The sequence below is a fragment of the Leptosomus discolor genome, chromosome 5 (assembly GCF_034619465.1).
Source record: "Leptosomus discolor isolate bLepDis1 chromosome 5, bLepDis1.hap2, whole genome shotgun sequence".
NCBI classification, from domain to species: Eukaryota; Metazoa; Chordata; class Aves; order Leptosomiformes; family Leptosomidae; genus Leptosomus; species Leptosomus discolor.
The window spans coordinates 12,332,227-12,356,878 of record NC_141395.1 but is presented as its reverse complement, the minus strand read 5'-3'; the positions used below and the strand labels follow the sequence as shown (position 1 = coordinate 12,356,878).

The window sequence follows — 24,652 nt, the reverse complement described above, 5'->3', positions numbered from 1 at the left end:
TTTAGATTCATTAATGATACCACTAGAAATCTTACAGTTGTTATTTTTTTTAAATATTTAAAAAAGTATCCAGGGATGCAGTACTTAGAGGAGTTTTAATGTTTCAAGTAAGCATTAGAGCCTCTGAATTAACATTAGCATTTGAGTAATTAGCTTAAGTAAGATCTTCAGAGAACATGCTCTGGTCAGACACCCTACTGTTTAAATTCCTAAAGAATCACACTCCCCTTATTTCCCATAATTGGCTTCCTGTTCTGTTCCCATCTCCTTTTAAATACACAACCTACCTTTCTAAATTCAAACACTTTGCCTACATTGTATTCTCCACTGGAGTCTCTGACAAAATCCTAAAGCATTCCAGAGCATATTGTTTGCTTTCACAGCAATACATACATTTTCTGGCATGCAGTCAAGCACTTCAAAAAAAAAAAAAAAAAAAGAGGTATCAGTAATATCATCCCAATTCAAGCATTTAGTGGGTATAACTTCATCACTCATACTGCAACCTTCAGGCATTTAGTAATAAATGATAACCATTTAGCATATCATTTAAGGAAAAGGAAAAGGCTAACTGCCAAGTCATAAGAAGTTTAGAAGTTTTCTGAAGCACTGCAAGCTGAAAATTATCTCAATGTTTTAAATTATGGAATTTCAGTGAAATCAGATTTATTGTTTGTTCTTGCTAAATTATTGGTCTTTTACCTCTGACTTATTTTATCTTGGTATATTCTTTATAAATGTGCTGGGTATTGAAAATCTGCAGCATTTTGATGTTTGAAAAGTTCTGAAAAAGAGTTGGAATTACTCCGACTTCTTGTGTTCTTCCATGTGGGAGAGTACCTTTCGCCTCTGACGCAGCATATGAAAATACAGCTGAGGAAAAACTGAAGAGAAAACAAACTTAAGTAAAGAAAGTATGAAGTGAGGCTTACATGTCAATGTAAGATGCACAATCACACGCTCAAGGTCACCAATTCTCTATTAAAAGAAAATGTGCGTATCTGCTTTCTGCTCAAGTTATCTATTGCCTTCAAGAGAGTGATATTATATTGTCCTTAGGCTTCAGGCACTATTTATTTTTTGCTAGAGCAATCCCATTTCTAATTAAATGCAAAACGCCTTATTTAACTCTGCACATACAAGCAAGGTGACAAAAGTTCCCTGAACTGCACACACATGGTAGAAAGAAAATACATTTCAGGGAGCAAAAAGGCCTTCCGATAAACTTACGAACCTTGATGTCAGAATGACAAGCTGGTTCACTGAAAGTGTAAGTGCTTGTTACAGAGACAGGCAAACTACTGAAATTTAGATCTTTGAATACAGTTTATCACTCTGCATGAACAAGGTTCATATAAAGACAGCCACAGAGATAGCTAACAGGCAGCAACATCACCACTACATTATTCTGCATGTTAGACTTTATTTGCACATTTACATTTGCTAAAGGCTTCCGTGTTCCTATTCCCCATTTCAAAGCAGCAAAGCCAAACCTTCATTCCATCTATAGAAACATCAACCAGAGATTATGTCAATTCAATTTAATTCAATAGAAATGGTTCCCTACCCACTAATGCAAAAGCAATGTTCTTGCTCCTGAAGAACTGAATTTTAAGAAGCTGTTTTGAACTTTGTTCTCCTAAAAGTCTGTAAGTGGGGGGGGAAACAATATGAAGATGTCAACACTTGCCAAGAAGTATCACAGTTATTTTATATTCCAAGTGCGAGACACATGTATTACTGTTTTGCAGGTGGTGTTAGAAAGCAATCCCTGCGGTTTTAATTCTGACTTTTTTCTTCAGGTAATTTTCAGGATTAATTTTGCAAAATTATTTAGTAATATGCATGTTAATCCCACAATTACTAGCTCTTCCTGGTGCATCTTTTACTATCAAAAAGACCTAACAAACTCATACTTACTTGGAATGTAAGAGATCATAACCAGGATCAGGAATGTATAGTAGTCAAAAGAAAAATTGTACTTGTTAGGTAAACTAATGGAATACAAGCCAGACTGCCTGACGAACGGTAATGCAGCATATATCGTGAGTAATTCGCCCGAGACTCCCATTGGATACAGTACTATAAACAAAGTGTACCTAGAACAAAACATTTATGGAAAGGATTAAAAGTTATGCCAAACTCCGACAAAGTATTTGTTAAATGCTATTATGCATATTCAAATTTTAAGTTCTCAACTCAGCATTTATGTCCCCTAGCTCTTATTGGATTAAAGCATAGCAAGGTATAAACAGTATTGCAAGGTAAATATTCAAATCAGCAATGAGCTTGAATTATTTAAAGATTACCTTTGAGAATCTAAAAACTATCTTTGTTACTTTGATTTCTGAACTCTTTGGTATAGGTCATTATGTTACTTAAAATGGGACCAAACACAGTTGATGTTAATCAAGGAGCTTACAGATTGTTTCAAGTACAACCTTCGGATTGAAGTGTTACTGTTAAATGTCAGTTGACTTACTGTTACCTCTTACTGTTAAACGTCAGTTTCTGACAAACACAATCACTTTGTAAATGGGACTGAGCGCTGACAAACTACTCTTTCAGCTTACAATGTAACAGATTTTTTTTTAACCCCGAAATCTGCTGAAAAGAAGCTAGGAAGTCACATTCACAAACAGGGCAATTACCTCAAGGTAGAATCTAATTTTTTGTACTGCAGCTATTTTACAAGACAAGCATCACTGTCAAATCACTGCTTTAAGGCTATGATCTCTATTATGCCACCTACCTGGCCCATTTGATGAGATAAGGGAGATGGTTTAACAAGCTAAACGTATAAAAAGAGTAACGGATTATCTCGGTGATTGTCCAGGCCACCACAAATAACAAGACGCTATCTTCAGTTTGTACCTGTAAGAAAGAAGAAAAGCTCAGTACGAATTCAAGCATTACTAATTACTCACCAGACCCAAGAAAACCTCAAAGAAATCAATTCCCACGGGTTGCTTTACTGCATCATTTTAGACAACAGACTCCGAGAATGAGCTTAAACGCAACATTAGTAACAGGAGTAAAACACCCTTCTTATCATGGTCCATATTTTTCTACTTGCTTAAGAATAGCTCTGCTTGGTGATCAGATAACTTAAGATCTCCCATTCCGTGCAAGGTAAATCAGAACAAGAAATCCCTGAAATGCTGAGAACAACTCATAACTCTTCCTATTCCTATACAGTAGCATCTTCTATTTCAGTCCTATGATTGCTTCCTAATGCAGAAAGCAGAAAGGATGCTAACACATTAGTCTAACACTTGATATCTGGTTTAGACTTTATATTCTGATTCTAGTCCGTGCTACTTCTTGAGCAGAAGCACTGTTTTCCTCTCTCTACAGATGAGAAACTAGGTCCTAATTTTGAGCAGCAGCAAAGCAGCTAACACCAGGACATGGGCTGGGAGGAGGGAAGAAACAGCTCAGGATGTCTCACCTCAGGTAAGCTTAACAACTACCTGCTGCGCCGTTCCTTGCTCCTTCTCCTGCTTATTGCATCCAGCATGGTTCCTCTAATGTTACACTCAAGACATTATTATGTTTCGCTGCTTTACACCTTCTAGAACTTTTATTTCAGGCACGCATCACTGAACCGGCTTTTACTCCCTTCACATTTTGAAGGTTATCTTCAAAAGCATGTGTTTTAAAGTGAATTAATAGATTTATTAGATTTGTGGGAGCTAACAGTGATGAAATAGTACGTGGAGTCACCGACCCGCACTACAAACTCTTGAGGGAGCAAACAATTTTTATGCAGCCCTCCCCGCCTCCTTTCCTCCCCTTCAACAGAATTCTCAGCTGTATGAGTACCTTGAGCCCAAATTCAGCGGACCGTGGGAACAAAAAGAGCTCAACCACAGGGGCCCGCATCTTCTTTATTCCTCCAACTCTTGAAAACATGGCAAACGAAGTCAGTAGGCGTGGGTGGTACATTCTATTCATCTTGGGCAAAGTACATGTACAAACAAAAAAGGGAACAAGAAAATACATGGGCAACCAGAAACTTTTTAATAGGAGGGGACTGATCATATATTTGTGTGTAAAAACACTCATGAGGATTACTCATAAAAAGCTTTCTGTTACAGACTACAAAACCCAGAAAAGATTTATACAGAAATCTTGGGATATCCTGGAACGTAGAGCTGCTGTTAATCTATATTCTGCTGCGTATAGCATTTCAAGTCACTTTCATTACATTTTGCAGCAAATGCACCTTGTTCTTTTTCCACATGAAACTGATAATTTGCTTATAGATCTCCCTTCATAAAAGAACAAAATCCCAAGCTTATTTGAAGATTTTCAGAGAAGAGACCAAATCTATCTTCACATTGCTACAGGATCCTAATCCTGTTTGGGGTCTGCTTTATAAGGAAGACTTAGTTCTCAACATGGAAAAGTTAACAGCACTTCACAGATGATGCTGTTCCTAAGGAGCAACACGCTTCTCAAGCACTCCAGAGCTGCATCTTCTGGTCAAATCAGGAGTAGCAGCTTAGTGAGTTCATCTAAACTTATGAGTCACAGACTTCAACCCGTACTTTGAAACCTCACTTCTTTCCCTAACTATGGAAGTCAGTAAAACCAACAATCAAAAATTTGTAGCTTGAAGTAGCACCCAAGGACACGAGCGAGGAAACTGTGAAGCTAACAGTGAATGATACACGTAGAAGTAGAAAATCTGGCAGTTCCACAATCCAGTTCTGTCACAGGACTTCTGCAACACTGCCTTCACAGGTTTAGCCCTTCCCACCTACTTTAATATCAGCCCTGCGTTCAGAAGTTATCAAAACAGTTCACAACGTTACAAAACACACACACACACAACCCTGTTAAGGTCACTTAACACAGAATCACAGATTGTGCCTTTGTAGCTTGTGTTCCTATTCAAGGAAGGCAGAATACTGGAAATCGGTGGTAGTTCTCATACAAAAGTGACTTATACAGTTTTCAAATAGTTCTGTTCTGTGCAGTAAGGAACAGGAGACCACTGTACATTTTATTATATTTTAACTGCATTCCAAAGCTTATCATTAAAATGTATGTTTCTTACACACCAACAGATCTGTCAGTAGTCTGTCACTATCAGGACATCTGTCTGAGGACTGACAATTTTTCAATACTTCAAATAAAGATGTCTGAGAGGCACATTATCAAAACCCTGGGAACTGATTTGCAGAACAGTGTCTGAAGAGTCTTACTCATTTAGGCACTGCTAACGCTGCATTTGTATTGCTTCTCTTCCAAGTTGAGGATACGGGGGATAGTACAGCCAATAAACAGTAGACCCTTAGTAAACCACTAAGCCCAATGCTGCCCTCAGAACTCAATTTCTCTTCCTCTACATTTTCATGCCAGACTTTGAAGGAGGTGCTAGACAAAGTCAAATCGCATCTTACACTTTATTTACAACTTATTTATCCAACTGCCTTATTAAGGGTCAATTATACCACCGGCATATTTTTTGGCATGCGTCTCAAACCAATTAATCATCAAGGAGGGTCCTGAACATATTTTAGCTTATCTTCAATACTACGAATAGCAGACAGTGTTTGTTATAAGAGAACCCATAGCCTTTCAAGATGCAAAGATGAGAATTGGCAATTGACAAAATAAAGCCCGAGAAGTTTTTACTGTTCTCCTTACACATGAAAAGGGAAATTCTATAGATTTCTCCACAATAAGAGTAACAGTTTGACAAATTATTCACACAGAAAAATTCAGCTAAAGACAGAATTAAGTAATCCAGTGTAGAAGAGTAAAAGCAGCAGCACTATGCAACTGTAAGGATGAAACAGCCTATCTCCCTCCAAAGTGCCGGTTCTCTGGTACATTGATAAAAAAAAGAAAAAAGGAAGCTTCACAGTAGGCACAAAGGGCCTGACAGACATTTGTGTTATACAGTATTACTCAAGTTTTACATAGATGTAAAGCAGTGATAAATGAGGCTTTTCAACTGGACTCACCCATTTAGAGTTCTGAACTTTCCAGCGTGGACTTCTTTTACTAAAACTTAGTTTTAAATATAAATTAAGATGCTCCTTCCCCTTTAAGTATGCTTTACTACTGATTGAAGATGTCAATTCACAACTGCAGATACTGGAGTCTTCATTACCAACTCAATATGCTGTACACGTCATCTTCACATCACCCCTTCTGACTCTGTGTCCTAGAGCGGTTCCTCTAAATGCATACTATACTTATCTGCAACTTATATGTAACTGAACCCAACTGGATAAGCACTAAATCACTGCTGACACCAATATTTAATTACCCATCAGAACTGGTTGCAGAATTATCTATCAGAAGGCCTGCCATGATGTCACCGGATGATCTCATTGTTCACAGAAGTTCAAAGACAACTTTGAACTGAAGGGCACCTTCTGTTCTCCTATGCCTGCTTTATTCTAGCTCTTCACACCAGTCTACTCATTCTCTTCCCTCCTTTGTACGAAAAACAGTAAAATTCACCAAACTGATTCCTTTCCGCTGTAATGACAAAAAAATTACAAGTACTGTATTACGTGCCCATCCCTCCTCCCCTCAGCTGCCAGCTACTCATACGGTGGAGGTAAGGGGAATCTCAGTGCTACCCAAAGAAGTGCGCAGTGCTTTAACATTTGCCATGCTTTAACACTTATTATAAATACTTTCATATTGAATTTAACAACACATCAGCACTAAATTCAACAAAAAGCACAAACATGTTAGTGGCAAGAAGCATGCTTCAAATCACACCACATATCTAGAACTGTATTCTGACAGAAAGGAGGGATGCAGTACAGATGCTTCTTCTTTTAACTACATTATATATGAAAACACGTCTGGAAAAGCAAGATACTGAACAAGTCTCACTCCAAAAGTTAAAGAGGAAAACTGCATTTTATTTTACAAGAACCTCATCATGCAACTGCATAGCTTACAAGTTCCATAAAGCTGTGTGAGAATTTAATCCTGGACTTCACCATGGAGCTCACTTGTGCAGACAGCCCTTTAGAAAAAGTAGAACACTCGTGACACTTTCAGTACATCTCCCCAGGTGAGACTGCATGCTCTCTGGCTTGGGGGAAGGGGAGGGGTCAGAATAAAGCCTCTTCATTTGATTTATTTGCTTAGAGCAAAGGTGAAAAGGTGAAAAACTCATCATAGGATTCCTCATCCTTACCATTCTTATGCTCACTTTCTAAGACATTAAAAAAGTAACACAGAATACAGTCTCTTGCAAGACTTTAACCAAAACACTGCATAAATGTGAGGAAAAAACCTGCATGTAATATTGTTGAAAGAATCTGTGTTCAAAAAACCCTTGTTAAAAATTGAATGTTAGGCTGAACTTGGTGCTCACATTTTGTCGGTTTTCTCTGGTGAGAATGTGGGCATAAGTTTCAAAAAACCTAACCCACAATCATTTTACAGACTTCCCTTTGATGTCCAACAGACAACACATGGACTAATTCTAATCCATGCAACCCAACCTTTAGTACTGGGGTTACTTCAAAACCAGGAGGCAATTCATAAAACAGATTATCACTGTTCTTTACGAAGCACCAGGTACCCTAACATTACACAAGTAACAAGCAAAACTACACGCATATTTCTTTAAAAATATTTTATATGTGTATCTAAAATCTACTGTTTTGGGATTATGGCTTTTGTTTTTTCCTCCCAAACTCAACATTTATCTCCAGTGACTTAACAGAGACTGGAGTACATTTACTTGCACCAAAAATGAAATGCATCAGAAGATAAGTATTTACAAGATTTTGAGTTTTTTGAGAAAAATAACATTCGTCCACTTTAAATAGCATGAAACTAAGGCTCCACATGAACAAGCATCATGACATCAGAAAGGGCTGCTAATTAATGAGAACTACAGCGACTTGTGTTACTCTACATGCGGATCAACGCTCTGAGAACAGGTTTGGACTAAGGAAAACATCTTCCCTACAGATTTGGCAATAAGACAAGCTCCTTAAGACGTTTTCCATGTCAAATCCCAAAAGATCTTATGCATATTATTACACTAGGTATCACTTATTTCAGGCAGCCATGCTGACACTGGTATCAGGACTAATTTCTTTAATGAGAAGAAAACTAGTAACATTGGCTGGCTAAAGTAACAGCACAGATACGGCCTATCTGGGCTACTACAAGGTATTCAGATGACATGAAAGAGTCAGTCAGCATGATCTGTATCAATTAAAAGCGTGTTGCTTCCAAAAGATTCTGCAAAGATTTCTATAAAGTACAGCAGTATTTGGTGTGGTAAGCAATGAGGAAAAAAAACACGTGGGCCCCAAAACCCACCTACGCTTGAATGTAAGAAAAATGAATGAAGGACAGAGGGAAGATTATCCTGGAGAGCAATAACGGAGAACATCCAGGCACTGATGTGCACAAACAGTTGAGGGGGAGATTCCACATGCCACGGTAAAGGAAGCAAATTGTTTATGAAAGAGGAGGGCAGTGAGATTTTGCTATTAATTATGGCACTAGTGAGATCAGTACTAGAACGCTGTCCCAAATTCTAGGTTCCATATCATACACTGGGACCTCTTTCATTTTCAGTAAGGACTGCAAAATCTATTCGGGAGCTAGATGTCTTACAGCGAGAGAATCAGACCTCAGTCTATTTAATTGTCAAGAAAAAATGACATCGGATTTATTTTTATTTCTTTTGATCCACAGAAATTCACATAAACAATTTCACATGTTGGGATACAAACAGAAGTCATTTTAAGGAAAATAAGACAGTGATCAACACTTGCTTTTCAGCATGGGTCATTACTTTTTCTATCTATTTCGTAGCTTAACTTACCTCTTTTACACTATGTGTTACTGCCCACGTCAGGAAAACCCTTGACATCACTTGGAAAGCAGTCAGAACAACAGAAGAGGGAACAATGCCTGGAAGATATTTTGCAATTAGTAAATATTCCTGACTTATCAGGGTGGGAGGTGGGGGTGGGGAAATAAAACACAGCTAAGCTAAAGTCCAGTTATTTGAAGTTTTTGGAAGGAAAGCTTTTTTTTTTTTTTTTTTTTAATTTGAGAGTATGGAGCCTGTCCTGTGGTGCGTTTATACAGCCTACTGCAATGCAATCCCCTGACAAGACTTTGTGCACCAAAATGCAAATAAAAGTAATCGCTCTTGTTGCAATCACAGCACTTTCCTTAATACACAAACCAGCTGAATAAGATGAGATCACTTCAATCGGATAGCTTTTGGGATGCAGCTTTTCAAATAAATCCTGTTTGATTAAAATATCAATATACTCTTCATTACCATGATTTAAAAAGTAAAAACAATAAAGATGTTCTGCACAGCATGTCATTAAAAACAGTAAGCAAAAAGTGTAACTACTTTGAAGAAACACTAATCTAGCCCATACTCTGACAGATACAAAGTTCAGAATTCTGTCCTGGGAATACACCTTTTTAAAAAACCAAGCGGAACTCAAGCAATAGCTAATGCATGGTAGGTACAGAAACAATTTAAAGATTTTCTGAAGGAAGCAGATTTCACGGGTTCTTCTAAGCAAGTTCCAAGCTGCTGCTTAAACTGCCACTAAAAGGATCCTACACGCCCAGGTTTGAGAAAGCAGGAATAGTTTTAGACTGCAAGATTACACAAAAACTTCACAGCACAAAGTTTTATTTTCTTCCAATAGCATGATGAAGACAAATGCAAGAGCAGTTGCAGCTCCAAAAATAGAGTAAAAAGTGCTTCTAAAACCAATGTAAATCACATCAAGCAACACAACAGCCTCGGAGAGATGTAAAGACCAAACTGGAAAGTGGAAGAGGAAGAAAGGATAAGAAAAACCAAAAGCAAGTTTCATAAGAATTCTTTTCAGCCACACAGTCATTATGTTTGTCTTCTTTCAGAGTAAAAAGAGGGAAAAGTCCTACTCACACAGTTCTCTTCAGTTTTACCACATACTGTTCATAATCTAGTTTCTGTTGTAAAACCTCAGGGCAGACTTGTCTGTTACTCGGACAACACAAAAAGGGGTGCTATAAACCCCCACAATCTGTACTCACTAAAGGCTCACTCCTATGATGTAACAGACTTTTTCTTTTATACAATTTAGATCAGCCCTTGCTAAGCAAGATAACCTAATGTTCTTGCAAAGAAATCTATAAATAAGCCAAAAAGAATGTGTAGGAACCTTGCAAGATTATCTCACAAGTTAGACAAACAAGGTTTTTCATTATAGCCAAGACAATGCCAACCTATGCCAAAAACAGGAGATCAAAAGAAGAGACTCACCAGCTACAACTGATGTAAGCTTTACTTGCCTCTAATTATTTACTCCACCATTTTATTGCACCAAAAAGGTACCCAACAGTCAACTTTAAACTTGGTATTTTAAAAAACATCTGTTACCACTAATACAACACTGCACATGCTAGAGCAGTGCTTGACAGAGGGCTCAGGCCCAGAACCAAGCAGCGAGCAAGCCAGACCCAGACCTCTTCCAGATCCTGGACTAAGCCTCCCCCCTCCAGCAGGAAACCCGCCAACTCTCAGCAAATGCTTCCCCTCTCCCAGAGGGTAGCTTAGCTTACAGCTGGAGCCCTCGGATCCCTCCCAACTGAGGGGGCTAAGGCAAAGTCAGCCAGTGCTGACTCCGGCTTACCAGAGGGTTACTGGTAAGCATCGCTATGGCAGGAAGGCTGGTACTGTAGTGGCTCTGTGGGCTGGGCCTGTACTCGCCAGAGCCTTATTGCTTTTCTCCATTCCTTCCCTTCACAAACTCCCTGTACTACTATTGCTTCTACATTTGGATGGCTCCTATCACCTCTTTCCATACCAAGTTCCTCCAGGCAGAAGCTCTTCTGTGCTATCAATGCCATTCACACACTTGTTTTCTGTCTGCCACGCAAGTCAAGGAACTGGATGTTCACTTTCCATTTGCCTGTCCTCCAGTCTCTCTTCTTGGTCTCTGAGCTGCAGGTTAGCACCTCTCCATCTTTTAAATCTCTGCCACATGCCAAAGTTCTGGTCTCAACCATGCTTGATAGAGACGTTCCCTTATCAACCTTCATACTTTGAAGAACTTGCCTCACAGATGCTAACATTTCAGATTCTACTGAAAAGATGTGGAGAGAAAAGTTATGCTGATACACACAGCCATCTGTCACAGATAAGCTCCTCTATTGACAGAGAATTACAGCTCTAGTTATAGCAATTATTACAGCAATTATAATTAGTTTAGCAGGAGCAAAGGAATTTGCAAATTTCCTGTTTCTCCTTGCACAGAAACTTTTACCAGTCAGTAGGACTACAGCAGACAGCAGCAGTACATCCAGCTGTGCAAAACCACCTCACTTTATTTAACTGACAAATGCCTCCATTAACAGAAAAAAAAAAATCCACAGACAGTTATAATAAAATAAGTGGGCTTTTTGTAAAAAACTTTGTTAGGGAAAGCAAAAAGATAGAATTATAATGGTATAAAATGTTGCAACACTCCACTAATGGCTGTCTTCACTAATATTAAATTGTGCTACTGAGGAGAACATGGGCTAAACGGATCCACACCTCAAATCAACTGAGCCAGGATTATTAGCTTTGCACAGACAGGCTGGTACAGTCATTCTTGTTTGCTGTTCTGCAGCAGCCTGAAAGGTGGAACACAGGACTCCCTCCTGCTATTCAATGACTTGTGCAGACATATACTCTAGAGCGTGAGGAAAAGATAATCCAACTAAATTTTTCACACGCTTTCTCAGATTTAGTACTAGTAAACATTGGCATCTGCACACAAGTTTAGCTTAAGGAAACAGTAGAGCATTATAGATTTAGGATGGTAAAATAGCATTTTAGCTGCAAGCGTTTTGCCCAGTGATCTGAGATTTTCTTGTCCTTCTTGCCACTTGTCAAATAAGACTTCAAAGATTTCACATTACTATTAATTTTTGACAAATTTTTTAGATGTAAGTACGGTTTATTCTAGTAAAAACAGTATTGGAAGGACTGCCTTGGCAGCACAGACAGCTAACTATATGATACATATAGATTACTCTGAGAAGCTTTTACATTAATTTGAGGAGTATATGACCATTGATTTCTTGGGATGATCTGCACACATTCTACAAGCTGACCTTTAGAAGATAACGTTTTCAGAATAAGTGCATTATTCAGGAAGGTTGGAACCACTTTAGCAAATGCAGACTTACACTGCCCTCTGCTGACAAATTTATGTATATGTTTTTAAGTTTTCCAACTACTACATTTATTTAAATTTAAAAAAAAATATATCTTTTTGCACAGGAATTCAGTATGAACCTACAATCTAATACACCCTCCAGTATATAGATTGTTAGTACAATACGTGAAAAACAGCAAGTTTGTAGCTGCAGCTTTAGAATCTTAATGCCATCTTACTCTTTAAATAGTGGCTAGCAAACCTTCAGGTAGGAACTCAACACTTACATTTAAAATCACAAGACCAACTACCTGAACATGAGACTGTCTCTTTGTGAAAACCGGCTTGTTTAGAAAAATCAGAGTTAAGTGAAGGTACGCAGACAGGCACTGCTCCCTTTTATTGCACACGGGCTTTGATCTTGCAGAGACTGCGACACATCATCTATTCTATAAACAAGACATCCAAACGTGGAGGCCAAACTGTCCACTACTGTGCTGACTACCCAACCAGACAAGATGCAACCCTGTCACTCAGACGTGAGGCTCTTCAGGCTGACTGAACCCCAACACTGCTACTGACCCCAGGCCACGTACACACAACAGAGTTCCTCCTACCAAGCTAACAAACAGGCCTCACAGTACAGGCTATCAAGAATTGTCAAGTCTTAAGTAATTCTTCCTCTCCCAAACAGTTCCATTAAAGCACAGCCAAATCTAGGATAAAGAGTGGTTAACCCTTCCTAATTTTACCGCATGTGTCTATGCTGTACAGATGCAGGCAAAAGTCCTAGTGCCTGAAATATTATTTTTACTGGATTTTAAATTACTTCCAGATACAATTTTTTTTTTTGGAGGAAAGACAGCTTGGTACAGAAGATTATAGGATGTAGAGATGGAGAGTAATCGATCTACTATAAAACATTCATAAACTGCTCTAAGATTTGTAGCATTGGAAGGATCTAGATAAAAACAGAATGTCAAGTAATTGAAAACCTGTTATACTATTTCCCCTTTTGTAATTTAACTTGTCAAATTATTTAGTAAAAAAATCAGAATGTACTTTGAGCAAAAATTAGTGAGTTATGCAAGACTTAAAACTGGCAAGTCACAGACCGTAACGTTTTTCATGCTAATACATTGCTAAAACTGCAGTCTTCTGTAAAAATAATAAAACAGAAAATTTGCAAGCTTACCAAATGCACAGTGCAGAATCTAGAACAAAAAGAAAAGTTCAAATCACTAAACATTTCAAATGAAGCAATTCAGAAAAACATTTAGTTCTATCACAAGAGCTTAAGATTCAATATTTGTATTTCAGAGATTAAGCTTAATATTTATCTCCACTGCCCAAGCTAAATAGCAGACAATAAGCTCCCTCACCTCTTGCTGAAAGGAAAAATTCAGCATTTGTGTGAGGCATATTTCTTACGTTTGCCTTCAAATCTCTCTATAAATGCTAATGAAAAAACAGGCACCTAGAAAGCACTGCTCAAAGTTTGCCTTATTTCTCCTAAAGAGAACACTCACGCAAATACTAGTAACACTAATTAGTAACACTAGGGAAGATGACCACACCTACCTCAAGCAAAGCTCCAGTTTGGAAGAATTTCAGGGGCTTTTCTATCGAATAGTAAAGGCTATGGTAGCTACCTTTAGCCAGGTATGCTCGAACTAGACCAACTGCAATAACAAGCCATCTGGAAGAGAGAAAAAAAGTCTAAGACAAGGAGACATTAAGCAGAGCATAAATACAAAGAAATCCTTAAGCCCTCTTTTGGTATCTGAGAAAGCAACAGGCATACAACTGCCCTGAAAGGTACTAACTTTTTGCCTAACCTCTGCCACACTGAAAACATTATAAATAATTGGATTCTCTGCAAATTTCTCAAAGTTAAAGATCATGCATTTTTTAAACATCTTTCAGCACCAACATGACACCAGTATCTTTAATGCCTTAGCCTATTTTTCAGTGAACTGCATTTAATTTAGTGATGGAAGGTATTAATGACATTGTACGTAAGATTAGCATCACATTTTGTTTACTCTATGTAGAAAACCACTTACTGCTAGTCAGATTTCTTACCATACCACCACTTGAAGAAGCATGACAAATGATTAAGATTCAGAAGGCATTCATCGTAATGTTCCAGTTCAAAGTAAACCCTCAGACTTCATGACAGACCATCCAGCTTAATTGCTAGCATTTATTTTATGAGAAACAGTTAGGTTAAGTAACTGCAAGAAAACTGAGCCTGCTAAAGCCTTGAAGGCAGCAACGGCCATTCCTGTCCCAGCTTTCCTTTTTAAGCAACAAATACATCTAGGCTTACATAAGCAGTGCCTATGTAACCGCAACTATACTATAAACAATGGGACCTACTAACCCTGCTGATTTTCCCCTCAGGTAATTCAGGAATCAACCCAAAAACATTTCCCCCAGACCTGGCCGATGCAGTCATCTTTCACTATCACAGCTGTCCGGAGTCAGTGTTTGCCCACAACCTCAGAAGTTCTTCAGGGAAGCCTGGGACATGCCACAAAACTAAGGTGGGTGTGCCCTGGTCAAACGCTTTTTCATTTGAAATGAACATCTATAGTTCACTTCAGCTTCCAATTGCTTGTGGCAAACAGGGCGAGAAGGGGCTGGTCAATGAGAAGTGGGAAGAGTTACCACCGGCTCCCAAACTTGTCACCGACAGGCTCATCCGGGCTGTTTTGCCCTCAGCTACTCTTAATGCCACCACCCTACTTTACCTCCACCTCCCTCCAAACCCAGAAGTGCTGTAACAAAGCTTGGGCTAACGGTCACCAAGCATCTCTGCTAACAACCGTGCACCTCAGTGGAAGTGTGTGTAGACAGGTAGGAAGTCCCCTAACTATGCAATAGCTTTTTACTCTTCAGAAAAAATCTGCAGCTGTGGCTTGGTACCAGGGAAGATGAAGAAATTCCCTTAAATTACAGCATGTCCGATGCCTACAACTACTGTGATAGCTTCGGTGTTATGAAGTATGCACAAATATTGTCCCAAATATAGTAATTGTTGGAAGTTTTTCAGTAATAAGTAACTGTGGCATCCAAGTTTGTGTTTATAACAAGTTGTTAGTACAGCTGAAAAAAGCTATTCCATTTCTTCCTGGAGTTCTCAGAAGACGAGCACCAAAGAAAAGCAGTAGGAGTAGGAAGCGGAAACAGGGAACGAGAAACAAGCCCTTCTTTTTTCAGCAGTGATGATTTATTTCAAAGCTGTCTTGGGAAACCAAAAGACAAACATCTGCCAGGTAATTGCTGTTTACAAAGAAGAATCAGATTACTTTTGCATTGGGACCTCACTGTAGAACAAACCAGTAAGCACTATAACATTAATGACTCCCCCTTGCAACACCAACTGCCCCCTTTTTAGAACAGTAAACTGGAGCAGACTGACCCCTTCCTGTTCGTTAAGTTTTCTGTTTCTCCTAATCTTCCCTGTTTGCTGAGAAACTTTGCTCAATTGAGCAATTTCTCAGGTTGCACAAGATACCGGGCCTCGGTTGTGCCTGCAAACTGTTCCCACCTTAACCAAGTGACTGGTGAAGTACATGCCTCCCAGAGGAGCTCCAGCTCTTGCTCATCTCCACCCTCCCTGCCAGATCACCGACTCCAGAAAGACCGTACTTTCCATGCCATTTACTGTCTTCAAAATGCATTTAATACAGATCAAAGTATTAATCTGTACAAAATTAAAAGCTGTCCCTGTTTGAAGCTTTTAGAACCTCTGTCCTGCTTCTGTGATTCTTAAATAGTTCTCCACCCTCGACCAGAGAAAATGGAACAGGAGTAGGTGAAAGTGAGGAAGATCAACTGAAAGTCGGTGGGAAGTTTAAAAGGGCACTGCTGTCACACAGAAGCTCTACGTTAGTTTCTCCAGCTTTCTCTGACCTAGACACTGAAGTCCACCCGATACACCAGCTGGAGGTCCGTTTCATTCAATTACCACTGCCATGCATGTAAACTTTAAGTTAAACTCTCACACTCTGACTAATCCAGACTAAGGAAAATGAACACTGCATTCACATAAATTTTATTTTTTTTTACTTTCAGTTATTCAGACATGATAAGCAAGCTTCATGCTCAGATCCTTAGTTTAATCTCCTTTATTTCTCTTACAAATTATAAAAAGGTGTTTTCTTAGGCAAAGTTTACTGAAGTTCTGCATCATTTATGCAAAAGAACACAGCCAAGCTACGCGCCTGAACAGGGAGAAGTGTACTTTGACTCTCAACAACCAGTCACTGAAGACGTGGACAGTGAAACTCACAACCCAGAACACGGTTTGCCCAGCACTGATAACATGAACCCTTGCGAATTCAAAAGCCATGACATTAAGATCTATCCTACTGAGGGAAATCCTTTTGAAATTCATTGTTTATACCACCATCAACTACTTCCACCCAGAAGTACCAGTCATTACGGCACTGACTAAAAGTAAGAAATGCAGTCGCAGCTTAAAGGAGCTTAACAAACATTTACACCCGACTCACAGTATGCCTTCCCGCCCACCCCACCCCCTCATTATTCAGTGATTTCAGTCAACCACGGTTTTTAGGAAGTAATTTCTATGCTGCATCTACGCCTGCAGAATGAGGCTCCTACGGCAGGGGAGGCATGACTACACGACTTCAGGCTGTGACGGGAAAACAACAGTTTGACTGAATGTAAGAGCAGAAAGATGCAATGCTTTCTGCAGCTTAATGCTTCCAACCATGGCCAAAAAAACCTGAGCAAGTACAGCTGAGAACCAACTGCCGGACTGATTATTCCCTGTTGCATCACGTTGGTCCCTTTTCTGAAAGAAAACACCTAAAACATATGAACCAAGCGCTAAGTGCATGCAGCTTCATTCAGGGATCCACAGGTACACAGACTTGTTTCTACTGTTTTGCTCTTGCAAAAGCCACTGTATTCCTAGGAATCAATCCATATACGACGTGCACTAGGGTATAAAATTAGAAATAAGCTCTATTATTTTTAGAGTCAGTACGTTTGCGTTTATCTTGACTTAGCTAAAGGAAAGTAAATACAGTAATTATGCTGAGATTTTTCAATTGCTACTTGATCCATTTTAAATAAAGCTAATAGCTAAGGCAACTATGATTTTAAAACATTTACTCTACTACCTGTTTACCACACTACAAAGCTGTTGTGTGATTCAGTTTAAAAAGCCACCTTTTTGTAAAACAAAAATCAAAAAACCCACGTTTTTTGGTTTTTTTTTTAAAATCTCACGTGCTTTTACAGTATCCCTTCATCATCTGGGCACCTTCAAATTTTTGGTGTTTTCACAATTCTCTTTCCAAGGCACTGCTGCCTGAGAAACTAAGTCTGAGCACTCTGACATGAAGACAGTACCTCATTGCTGCTACCAGCTGCGTACCGATCTTGTACGGACAGCTGAGCTTCTGCCAACCAACTCCCGGAAAACTACCTCATTATGAAGTCTTTTAAAAAAGAAGAAAATAACTGAGGTTTGTTTCCTAAGCTCAGTGTGGTATACTGTGCAATTTCAGCAGTGTCCAGGGAAGTGCAAAATCATCATCCATTCAAAAACCAATCTGCAGTCAGAGCCCTCCGTGACCTATCCTAGAAGAACGGCAGCGAGTGACAGCGCAGAGATACAAACCCTGATCACAGGACTCCCGTGGTAGCGCTCCAAACTGCAGAAATCATCTAATCACAAATGTGCCCAGAAAAAAAAGCATGTTAAAGTACCAGAAGCCACATCCCACCCAAGACTGGAATTTTCTAGGAAGTTTGGTATAAATCAGGAAAATGTGCAACATCATGATTCAGATTTACGTGACAACGGGAAGCTAAATACAGATTTACACTATTTATTTCTGAGTTTCTAATGCTTGGTTTTGTTTTAATTTTTCCTTCTGATGAATAGAAATTTCATATGCTGAGGAACTTGCCTACCACGATAAAAAGTTCAGGACCTTTAAAGAAACTTTCCATTTATATTGCAATTTCTCTCTCAGGTTTTTGAGATCTTTTATAAATATCAGTGAATTAAATACAAGCGGCTCAACGAGCAAGGCAAATGCTTTTACTTCTAAGAAGAGCTCAAAGAGGTTAACTTCTAAATATTGTGCAGGGACATCACGACAAAACTGAAGAGACTTCTTCACTGCCCTGGTACTGTGTTCTATTGCTCACGTCATCAAGTATTTCTGAAACAAAAGATTCACTTTTATCAAACTGGTGGGTAATTGTTATCCCCCTCTGAGTGAAATACTCTGCAAATATCACACAGAGCCATAAATCTGCGCAGCAGTTCCATTTCACAGTGGGGCAACAGGTGTAGGGAGCACCTTACAAGAACTGAGCTCTCCCCTCCCAGACACCTTTGTTCCACGTAAGCGTAACCATCTTACAATCTGAAACAGCATCAGCTGTCACCAGCAAAGACAAGAATCACCCTGTCCAACCGCCTTATTGAAATAAATCGTATCTTTATTAATTCTACACCAATCTTCCCACAAAATAGTGGGACTAGTCTGTTTGCCTGACTCCTCACCCGCCAGGATTTATCTAGCGGAAAACGGGCTCACTCGGGATCCATTTTAAAGGCTCTTTTCTCCTCCCACCCTCAATCTTTCAAAAGACGGTTTTATTTTTATCTGGATTCCAATAAGACTCTACAGCCTCCGAAACAACAAAAAACCACAAACAGAAACAAGTCTCCTTTATCCTGAGAGCCCCCAACTGTGGCTGTTGTTACTTCTGTGCCTAGGAACACACCTGAGCATGCACCGACCACCCCAAGTCCCCATTTTGCTACCCCGGCCAAGAGCAGACCCTCGAGCAGGCCCGGGAGCTCACGTGCGGCAAGCAGCAGCTTTCGACTTCAACTGACGCACGCAGCAGCGGAAAGGTTTACGGGGAGATCTCGCAGGGCTCTAAAGCAACAGCTTTGCCTTCTTAACTACCGCCACGGATAAATCCCCTGCGTTTCGGTTCACCTCCCCGCTGACAAGCGCGGGGGTCCACACCACAGGCGCGGGGAGGCGAGAGAACCGCTGCCGGGCACGCTGCCGTGCCCACGATGGAGCACAGCGGGCCCCAGAACTCGCCGGGGTCCCGTTCGGCCCCGCGGCTGCCCCAGGGGCGCCCGGCAGCGGACACCTCGGAGGGGGCGCGGGGCGGCTTCGCGCCAGGAGCGGCCGCCGCCCAACCGAGGCCTCGCACGGCCGGGCCGGGCAGCACCGGGGGCACGTGCCGGGGGCACGCCCGCGCCCCCAGCCTCGCCGGCGCGGGGTGACAGTGGCGGCGTGGGACACAGAGACACGGCCAAGCCAGCAGACCAGCTTCGCAACCACGTACCGGAACCCCCTCTGCAGCACGGGAAGGGGCGAGGGAGATGTTCGGTTGTGGTTTGTCAGCGTTACCGAAAGGGTGAGGCGTAGCCGGTGACAGCACGAGGGACACCGGGAACGGCAACGCGTCTCCACCCGGCACCAGGGCAGCGCGGCTGAAGCTGCGGGTACTCGAGGGAAGGACGGAGAGAGGCAAGAGAGAGCGCACGGCGACGGGAAAGCCCTCGGCAGCCTGCCCGCTCCAGCTGCCGGCGGCGCAGAGGAGCCCCGCTCCAGCCCGGCCCCGGGCCCCGCGCCGCCCGCCGGACAGCGCCCGCACGGCCGGCACGCACACGCGTGCACACGCACATGGCCGCAGCCCTCCCGAGCGGAGCCCGCCCGCAGGCTCCCACCCGCTGCCCCTCGGGCACCGCTCCCGGGGGCCGCCGCCTCCGACGGGACGGGCTCTGCCGAGCCCCGCGGGAAGGGAAGGGCAGGAGGGGGCGCCCGGCCCGCCGCCGCAGGGAGAGGGGCTGCAAGAGGCGGCAGCGGCGGCGCCGGGCCGCGCCCCCCGCCCCGCCAGGCGGTGGGCAGCCGGTGCGGGGAAAGTTTCCCCGAGCGGGGCACCGAGGGGCGCCCGGGCGCAGGCGGGCGCCGCTCCCCTGCCAGGGAGACACCCCCCCCCGCCGGCAGCCGCGCCCGACGGCCCCCCCACGCCTCCTTACCCCGCCGTCATCACCACGTTGTAGATAACGAGGTAGGCCGTGGCCAGGGCGCCCGGGCCCTTCCTCCGCCGCGGCTGCTGGCTGCCGTAGCCGTTATCCGCCCGGCTGCCGCCGCTGCCAGACGCCGCCATGTTGCGGCGCTCCCGCGGCCTCCGCCCGCTCTCAGTGTGCGGTGGGGCCGCGGGGCGGGGCCTCCCCAGCGCTGCCGGCGCCGCCATCTTGGAGGCGGGCAGGGCGCTCTGCGCAGCCGCTGGCCCTCCCGCCTCGCAGCGCCGGGAGCGGGAAGGAGCCTCAGGGAGGGGCGGCCCGGCCCGGCCCGGCCCGGCCCTGCCCTGCCCTGCCCTGCCCTGCCTCGCCCTGCCTCGCCCTGCCTCGCCCTGCCGCCAGCCCTCGGTGGGGTCGTTGCCGCGTCCCAGGGGCACTCTGGCTCGCAGCCAGGCCCCCCGGTGCCCACAGAGGGGAGCTCGGCGAACGTGAGGGGAGAGCGGTGGCCGGTTGCCGGGGATGTCGCGTAGGGCCCAGCGCTGCCCCGGGCCCGCCGGTCGGCACGGCCGGGGAGCCCCGCGGGGGGCCGGGCCTGGCGCTTCCCGGCCCGGTGGTAAACGACCTTCTCGATCACTTTTTAAAACAGGTTCAAAATGTCCCTCTGCGGTCTCATCCCTGCAGGAAGAAATAGGTCTGTCATTTCCTTAGAGAAATTAATAGTGTTAGTTGTCAAGGTAAGGTTATTTTAGGAATATTTAGTAGGTTTTCATCACTCACACAGTGTAATAAGCGGCTGAAGCCAAGAACAGCAGGAGCTGTAACTCATTTTCTGCTGAAGTTTCACACAAGAACCTGGATAGCGTTACCTTCATAGAACACAAACTCCAGCATCCTCTTCAGTGGACATAAAGCTGGAACTGTCTTTCCACAGTTACAGTGAAAGGATGAAAAGAATTTTTTTTTTTCCGCTACAGAAAATTGTAAATATTTTGTGGGGTTACTAATCAACTTCCAGAAACAATTCTCAATTTATTTTTCGTGGTGGTTACGGCACAGTCCCTTTATGAGCAGTGCAATATAACAGCATAAGCCTCCCGCCCCATCCCAGCAAATTCTGCTTTCATATAAGTGTTTGTGTGGCCTAATAAATCATGGTGTTACATGCACATCTCTTGTAGTCAATAGGGCTCAAAATTCAAAGATGAGAATTTCATTTTCAAACAGCAATGTTTTAGTGCAATGTTCCAATAAATATTCCAAGAAATTTTAGAGAAACATCATTCATTATTCACATATGCAACCAAAAATTTTTAAGAGAGGGCTATGAAGTCCTGTGCTGTCTTCCCTGTGAGCAAAGAGTGGCTTTCTGCAGACATTAAACAAGACAAGGAAGAGATAATGCCTTTTATTAGACCGATTAGGATGGCTGGCAAAATGGGACAGGATTTCAAGTGCATAAAATATCCTTCTTCCGTGGAAATGAATTCTTACTCTTCGAACAAAGCAAAAAATTCAAGGTCAGATACAGGTTGGAGTCAGTTGCTCAGAGTCGAATGAGATGCCTGTCACAGCATTTGTGAAGTAGAGGCCATTGTTTCCTGGAGACCAGAAGGGGCGTTAACAGGAGGCAACAGGGAGAGGGTAAGCTAGTTACACCCTTGGGGAAAAAGCAGAAGAGGCGGTTTATAGCCTGTGGGACATGGAAGGCCTGGTAAAGGAGAGGGAAGGGAAGATCCGCGCAGGAGCACCAGTATTGAGTCTGTGGGGTTGGGCACCCAGTACATCCCCCCCAAACCTCCCCAAGCCCACAGACCAGGCCAGCAGAGCCGGACATTCTGCTGCTTCATGCCCGTGCCCGCTGGAGCAGAAAGCAGCCGTCAGCGGGTAAAGTCAGGGACGTTCACAGGGCAGCAAGGCACGTCTTGCAAAGGCGGCTGTTCCAAGGGCTGAAGATTTGCTCAAGGAGCACGTGCTACAAGCAGGACGTTTCACAGCCTTTGCTTTAGGGAGTTTCTGCATGGTCCTGCACGGTCTGTGGTGTCTTGGACTGTAGGTTAGAACCCCGCATAAAGGCAGTGAAAGCATATTTGCTAAATATCTTCATCTTTACTGCTTTTAGGAACATTGGTATAAGTACACATCTACATTTAGACTTCCCTGGATTTTTTCTCTCTCGCTCTTACGGTCTTCCTGAACTATATGTCTCCCCACTGTCAGGGAATTCTCAGCTGTAAAAGAAATCCGCAGCAGCCGTGGTGCCCCATCCGCCCTTACACTGCTGTTCACTGTGGGCGATGCGACGAGGCCGGAGGCGTGGGACAGCGCCCACACGGCTACAGCCAGTGCCAGCCCCAGGCTGTGCCTGGTGGCGCTCGGGCAGAGCAGCCTCCGCACGGTGCTGGCCCGCGCTGACGGGGTGGGAGAACTGCAGCAGCACCACAGAGACCGAGGAGGTCTCCGTGCTGCCACCTCATCCGTTTGGGTGCCCGGCAGCTCTCAGGGCAGGAGACCTCTGCTGCTGCTGCTGCTGCTGTGCTTGGCCAACATGAACGCAGCGACGCCGGCAACAGAGTGTACACAGAACGTGCTTTGTGGTATTATTTATTTAGGAACTGTGAGTAACTACAGCCGTAGCGTTCTCATCTTTGCAATTCTGATGGTTTAACAAACTGGGAGAACATTAGCATATTTTTATTAAGGTACAAAATACACCCCGTTGTTGCCTAAAACATTTAAAGAAACGTGAGAAAAGCTCTGTATGCTCTAAATCAGATTCAAAACCTTTCTGTATAAGGAATTGTGGCAATACTGTGTTTAGTATAACAAGAGGTTTTTATCAATTGAAAAGGAAAAGACATGCTGGCAATCTGAACTTAGCAACAAAGAGTAAAGCAGTTAAAAACCACTGTGTCCTCCACGTTAGTGGAGCTCTGAATGTAGAAGAGCAAATCATATGAAACACATACACAACCAGGTAATATCAAACAACCTAAGGTCGATATTGTACACACCTGTATTAAAGTACACTGACTACTTAATGGTGAGGATTTAAGGTAGCGGGTTTTTTTAAAAGAGGTAACCTTTGAAACGCAAATGGTTGCACTTTACACACAAAGAGTGGAGAAGAATCACTTTTGGAATGATACATAGATATAAGACACACTGGTTTTGGATTATGCATATCACCTTGTGGCCTCTGATATTACCTCTGAACAAGAACAACCAAAAAAAAAGTGCCAATACTGTGAAAGGAAAGCAAAGTTACTAAGTCTGAGTGCATTAGCCATTTCTGAGAAAAAAACCCTGGGTTTTGGATTGGATTGGTTTGGTTGATTTGGTTTTTCGCATTTTTAAAAACACAACAGCCTTACTGGTGCAGGTTCAAGACAAAACAAGACAGTCAAGCTCATAAGGTAGAAACAGATCCTATATAGGTTAAGGTTCTTTGGAAACTGCTAAGTATAAAGGAGTTTGTAATCCAGGCTACTATCTTTTCGGCTACTCCAAAAATCTGTGGGAGTTTCCAGCTTATCATCAGTTGAAATCTGTTTTGCAATCGCCAAATAAATGCAAGTAAAACTTTAACTAAGCTGGGGTTCCATTCACACACGTGCACATAGACGTCACTGTTAGTGCAATAACCTGTTTTTTCACAGCAGCATCTCTATGAATCATTATTAGATTGACCAGAACCACAGAAAATATTCTCAGTCTTTGTGTTCTCAGTCTGTTTCTAAAGCAGGCAGCTGTAACTGCACTGAAGTGACAGGTTCTATAAGGGAAAGGTGACAAGCCTGATCAGCTGGTTAAAAGCAAGACCAGAAGTATCTCGGGAAACCACCTGGATGTTTAACTCCAGCCAGTTTTACGATGGCGCTAACCGCACTGAGAAAGGGCGGCAAATGTGTTTGAAGTTAGGATGGTGAAATCCTGTTCAAAACAAACGAAAAATGAACCATACCAACACACAAATGGTAACGCTGGCTGTGCCAGACCTTCCCTTATAGAAGGTCCTGTTCAGGGAGCAGCCTGTTTCTTAGGACTGGAGAGATTCACTGCGTGTCTGGCAAAGGATTCCTTGTAAAGTAGATCTTGGGGAGCCAACTTAGCTGCAGTTTTGGCTGAGGAAAGTGGCGGTATAGAGCAATGAGCTCAGTAAACAGGCTGTTTTTCTTTAAGACATTCATAATGTAACTGTAGACTTGGTTTCCGTACACTTGATTTTAAAAATAGACTGGGCAACTTGGTTGATGACTTGCTTAAAGTAAATCCAATCACGCTAACAACTTAAAATTGAATTAATGCCCATACATAAAGCAAACAGGTATCAACTGATCATGCTGAAAAAACAAGCCCCCAAAGACCTACGTATCACACAAGGTGCTTTTGATAACTTGGTTTTCTGAGCCTTATAAGGAGAGTCTTTAAATATATTTTT

At 42.6% G+C, this 24,652-nt stretch overlaps 1 protein-coding gene across 1 annotated transcript; it reads right to left on the bottom strand.

Annotated features, from left to right (window-relative positions):
- Positions 1-577: 577 nt before the first annotated feature.
- Positions 578-20,360, bottom strand: HACD2 (3-hydroxyacyl-CoA dehydratase 2). Its single transcript, XM_086465207.1, has 7 exons — positions 20,230-20,360; positions 13,749-13,866; positions 13,363-13,381; positions 8,831-8,919; positions 2,753-2,874; positions 1,921-2,099; positions 578-884 (listed from the first exon to the last, which is right to left on the bottom strand). The coding sequence occupies exons 1-7, from the start codon at positions 20,358-20,360 to the stop codon at positions 802-804; spliced, it is 741 nt and encodes a 246-aa protein (XP_086321333.1). The 3' UTR covers positions 578-801.
- Between the last annotated feature and the right edge of the window lie 4,292 nt (positions 20,361-24,652).

What these genes read in the sequence shown, in the direction of transcription:
- HACD2 (XM_086465207.1), bottom strand. Translation starts at nt 20,360, where the DNA reads ATGGCGGCGTCTGGCAGCGGCGGCAGCCGGGCGGATAACGGCTACGGC. An exon ending in TAACACATAGTGTAAAAGAG is followed by an intron (nt 2,875 to 8,830) that starts GTAAGTTAAGCT and finishes TCTTTCTTACAG; the next exon opens with GTACAAACTGAAGATAGCGT. An exon ending in TATCTCATCAAATGGGCCAG is followed by an intron (nt 2,100 to 2,752) that starts GTAGGTGGCATA and finishes GTTTTGTTCTAG; the next exon opens with GTACACTTTGTTTATAGTAC.